A 4,833-nucleotide genomic window follows, 5' to 3' on the forward strand; every position below is an offset into this window, starting at 1 on the left:
TAAGTTACACTCTACTTTTTTGTCTTAGTGAAATGTGTAGAATATTTGAGAGTCCAAAGGAAAACAAAAGATACAAAAAGAAAAGAAAAGAACGAGAAATGAAAGAAGGGAAAAACAGGGTCTTTTCTCATATGCAATTTAGGCTTTTCTTCACCATTTCTTTTGGAATTTGAAGCTAAAATTCAGAGGAGGCTTTAGTCTAAGACTTCACACTTGGGACCTTCATTAAGCTTGACGATTCAGCAGGAATTAGTCATCCAATTAAAGTAAGCTTCAAGGTTATTTTTCAGTTTCTTGTTTTGGTGTTGAAATGGATTTCTGAGCTGAGTTTTGACGGGAATTCTAGGGAGTTAAGGCTGAGGCTTTGACGAGTTAAAGCTAAGGAGGTGTGGAGGATAACCTAGGGTCGAATTCCCCACTTGAAGTAAGAAATTCTAAGCTTAAACATTTTAGTTTCTGGGCTGTTCTAGTTTTCTGGTTGAGTTCTTCAGTATTTGAGTTCAACCTTGCTTTTTCTTTGATTGATGGTGCATGTGGTTGGGATTTGTGTTGTTGGGTTGTGTGGGGTGAGTTCTAGGTGTTGGTAGGTTTTTTTTGAAGTATGGTTGAGGTTTCGAAAGGTTTTAGGGGGTTTTGGTTCGAGGAAACTCGAAGGAGGCAAATCTGGGCATATTGGTTCTGGAAGTAGCGTTGTAGCGCTAGTCCTTGGGCGCTACAACACTAGGCTTGGGTGCTTGGGGCGTTTTGGCTCTGGTTTTAGCGCCCACTTTAGGGCGCTGTAGCGCTACCCTGTTTCCAGAAGAGGATTTTTGGGTTATTTCTTAGGGTTTTTGCCCGGGGGTTCAGGGTTTGATTCCACCCCCCCTCCCGTTTGGTGGAATTAGGGCTTCCCGAGGGCTCAGGATTGGTCCCGAGGCTAGGTTTTGGAATTGAAGTTTGGTGTTGATTCTAATTTATGGATGTGACTAGGTTTTCGTTAGGGCTTGGACGGGATCGTGGTTGAGCGTCGGTTTCATTAATCAAGCTATCAAAATCTAAAGGTAAGAAACTGCACTCGGTTATGTGTTAATGATGGGACTAAGAGCTCCCTATACATGTATGATGTCATAGATGATATTATGCCATGGGACGTATGATAAATGGCCTAAGAGTGTCGTAATCAATATTTGCGCACATGGTGTGGCTCGGCCACTGGTAGCTGAGGACAGCTTAATATTCATTGAGCTTTGTTTAAGCAGGCCGGAGTCAGTGGAATGATTGGGGGATGCATCCTAAGGGTGTCGACCTTGGTTATTATATGTGAATTGGTTATTAATGTGAATTGGTGAGCTTAGTACGTTGAATGCACGGTGATGTGAATTGTTTGGATTGTTGAGTATATTGTTATACTGTACAAGTTATCATATTGTTTGATTGTTGCTTATGCTCTGTTATTGTGTTTTCTTGCTGGGCCTTGGCTCACGGGTGCTACGTGGTGCAGGTAAAGGCAAGGGCAAAGTGGACCAACCTTGAGTTGGAGAGCTTTGGGGTTGAATATACATAGTCAGCTAATCGGCCGCCACGGCTGAGGAGTGGTACAGGATGGGAAAAGCCTAAATGTTTGTTTTGCCCTAAGAGTGGCTAGTAGCTGTACTTATATCCTGAAATTTTGTAAACTGTCTTTTAAACGTTATTACTTTTGGGATCCCATGTACAAAAATGTTTGGTTATGGAAAATGTACTTTTGTAATCGCAATCTTTTAACCCTAGTTCAATTATAGTTTCAGTAACACTTTTCTAACTAAATGACTTGATTAGCAAGTCTTGTACCTTTATAAAGACACAGTGTAATGGTCATGGCTATCCAAGGCATTACACACCGAGTCAGTAGGACTTATGTATGAGTTTTATTACTATTGACTATTACATTTTCATGTTTAGGACAACTCTTTATTTTGATTAAGCAAGCATACTCTTATGTTTTTATTTATATATTTAATATAAGTGTTTTAATTTTAATCTATTGTTTTATATTTAATTCAAATTAAATCAATAAATAAATATATGAATGAATGAATAAGCATTGGACGTTAAAAAAAATATCAGTTCAGTCTATACTAAGGACGGTGTCCTCGGTATAGCCATTCAGATGACAAAATTGGACAGGTTTCACCGACGATATTGTCAACTCTATACCGAGAACAATTATCCTCGGTATAGGATGTACCAAGAACATATTCAATGTCCTTGGTAGAATTCTTCCTCTACTGATGAGGATGTACCAAGAACATGTTGTCGGTAGAACCTTTGCCGAGAACATTTTGGGCATATACCGACGACTTTTGTTCTCGATATAACCCTTATTTTTTTTAGTGCATGTTAGAACATTTGTCAACTAAACAAATATTTTTTTTCATTTTTACTTCCTTTATAAATGAAGTGTCAAACCTTTACTGGTACATAAATTTTCGTGTCTCATGATAAGCCGGGGTGGGACCAATTGCTTGTTTTCTTCGAAGCATGTCTTACTTTTGGTTTAATAGAATGATATGATAAAACTAAATATATATGACTTCACACCTTTATAATCTGCCTTGGAGTGTTAATAGATCCACTAACAAAGATCTTATGGTAGTCAATGCACCTTAATAAATCTGACAGACATGCCACTCAAATGCAAAAAAAGAATCACCTTTTCATAGTGATAGAGAAGGACTTTGTACTCCTTTTGAGTGTTGACAACCAGATTTAGGGAATCACCTTGAACTCTCCATGCACTATGATAGCAATTTAATCAGATTTTCCATCAAAAACTCTTCAACTACTCCATTTTTCCTTTCTATGTATTAAAGTTCCTATATATTTCTAAATTGTTCTAGAATTTTATAATGAATATAATGAATACTATAAGAATTTCTAGAAGATTTTCTAGAAAATTAGTAGTATAGAACCTTATACTTATATGCTATAACATGTACATTAGAATATTCTAGATAAAATGATAATAGCCACTAGTGTAATGTCAGTTGAGAAATGACCACCGACTTTGGCACCTATAAATACTAAGTTCATGTATTGATCATGTACCAACAAACTACAATAAAAAATAAATAAAGAAAGCCTATTACCCTTTCTACTACTCTCCTATTCAATTGTCCCATCATCATTAACTTATCAATTATAATTAACACATCTTTTCCAAATTTAGTAAAACTCTACTCACCTAGTCTCATCTATTTCCTAAACAGAAAAAACACAAAATATAATTATTATCTCTATTCCAAATACATAAACCATTAGTGGTATTAGAGCCAGGATGATTCAAACACTGAGCATAATATATTCCACACATGATGACTACCAAGTCTAACCGCTCTTCTCTATCTCTTCCAATTTTCCATGGAGAAAACTATGATTTTTGGTCCATCAAAATGAGGACCTATTTTCGATCGCAAAATCTATGGAAAATTGTTGAGGCAGAATTTACTATTTCAGAAGACACTTTGTCTCTCTAGGAAAATCAAACGAAGGCCCTGGAGGAGAATCAACAAAAAGATTCTCAAGCATTATTCTGCCTACAACAAGCTATGGCAGACAAAAATTTTCAACGAATAATGGGTGCATCAACTGTGAAAGAGGCATGGGACACGCTACAGGGGGAGTTCCAAGGAACTATCAAGGTACGCACAGTCAAACTGCAAAAGCTTAGAAGAGATTTCGAAAATCTTAAAATGAAGGACAATGAGACTGTAAAAAGTTACTATTCTAGAATAAAAGAAATAGGCAATAAAATGGGAGTCTATGGAGAAATAATTTATGAAAAGAAAATAGTAGAAAAAATACTAATTTCTTGTACAGAAAAATATGATGCAATAATTTCTTTGATAGAGGAAACAAAAGATTTAGAAACTCTATCACCAATTGAACTAATGGGCTCTCTTGAAGCCTATAAAAGAAGGCGAGAAAGAAATGATGAAAATTCTACTTAAAATGCCTTTCAATCTAAATTAAATTTGCGGTCTCAGAAATTTAAAGCTAATGGGAGAAAATCACAAGAAAATTTTAAAAACAAGGATCATCTAGAAAAAAAAAAATAACGACAAGTATACTCCATGTGGTATTTGTAAAAGGAAAAGCCACTTGGAGAAAGATTGTTGGTTTAAAGGAAAACCAAAATGCCAAATTGTAAAAAATTTGTTGTTTGAATAAATCCCATCAAGCTAATTTTTTCAGAAGAACAGAATGATGAAAATAATCTCTTCTATGTCCATGAAGCAGCAACATAAGAAAATAAAGATACTTGGTATCTTGATAGTGGTTGCAGTAATCACATGACAAAAAATGAAAGCATCTTTTGTAGTCTTGATAAATCCAAGACTAGAGTCAAGATTGGTAATGGTGACTTCACGGAAGCAGTTGGCAAAGGCACCATTGTCATTGACACTAAACAAGCAAGAGATACATCAATGATGTACTCTTGGTACCCAACATCGATCAGAACCTACTTAGTTTAGGACAAATGATTGAAAAAGGGCACTCTTTGCATTTTGAAGGAGATTCTTGGATAATCTATGACAAGAAAGATAAATCCTTTCAAATTGCAAAGATAAAAATGAAAGAAAACAGATGATTTCCTTTACAATGGAGATACATAAGCAATGTTGCAATGCAAGCGCAAGCAGATGAATCGTGGCTATGGCATAGAAGGTTCGGGCATTTCAATTTCCATGGGCTAAAGATCCTCTATTGGAAGAATATGATGTGAGACCTCCCAGCAATCAAGGAACTCAACACAATTTGTGAAGGGTGCATGCTTGGGAAGCAACATCGACAACCTTTTCCATCCGGCAAAGC

The 4,833-nt window shown here is 36.1% G+C and overlaps 1 protein-coding gene across 1 annotated transcript; it reads left to right on the forward strand.

The window, feature by feature from the left end:
* Window positions 1-3,593: 3,593 nt before the first annotated feature.
* Window positions 3,594-3,968, forward strand: LOC133805728 (uncharacterized). Its single transcript, XM_062243890.1, has one exon. It carries the CDS (start codon window positions 3,594-3,596, stop codon window positions 3,966-3,968), a length of 375 nt encoding a protein of 124 aa, XP_062099874.1.
* The last annotated feature ends 865 nt before the right edge of the window (window positions 3,969-4,833 follow it).

The sequence above is a fragment of the Humulus lupulus genome, chromosome X (assembly GCF_963169125.1).
Source record: "Humulus lupulus chromosome X, drHumLupu1.1, whole genome shotgun sequence".
Taxonomy (NCBI): domain Eukaryota; kingdom Viridiplantae; phylum Streptophyta; class Magnoliopsida; order Rosales; family Cannabaceae; genus Humulus; species Humulus lupulus.

What these genes read in the sequence shown, in the direction of transcription:
- LOC133805728 (XM_062243890.1), top strand. Translation starts at nt 3,594, where the DNA reads ATGGGTGCATCAACTGTGAAAGAGGCATGGGACACGCTACAGGGGGAG.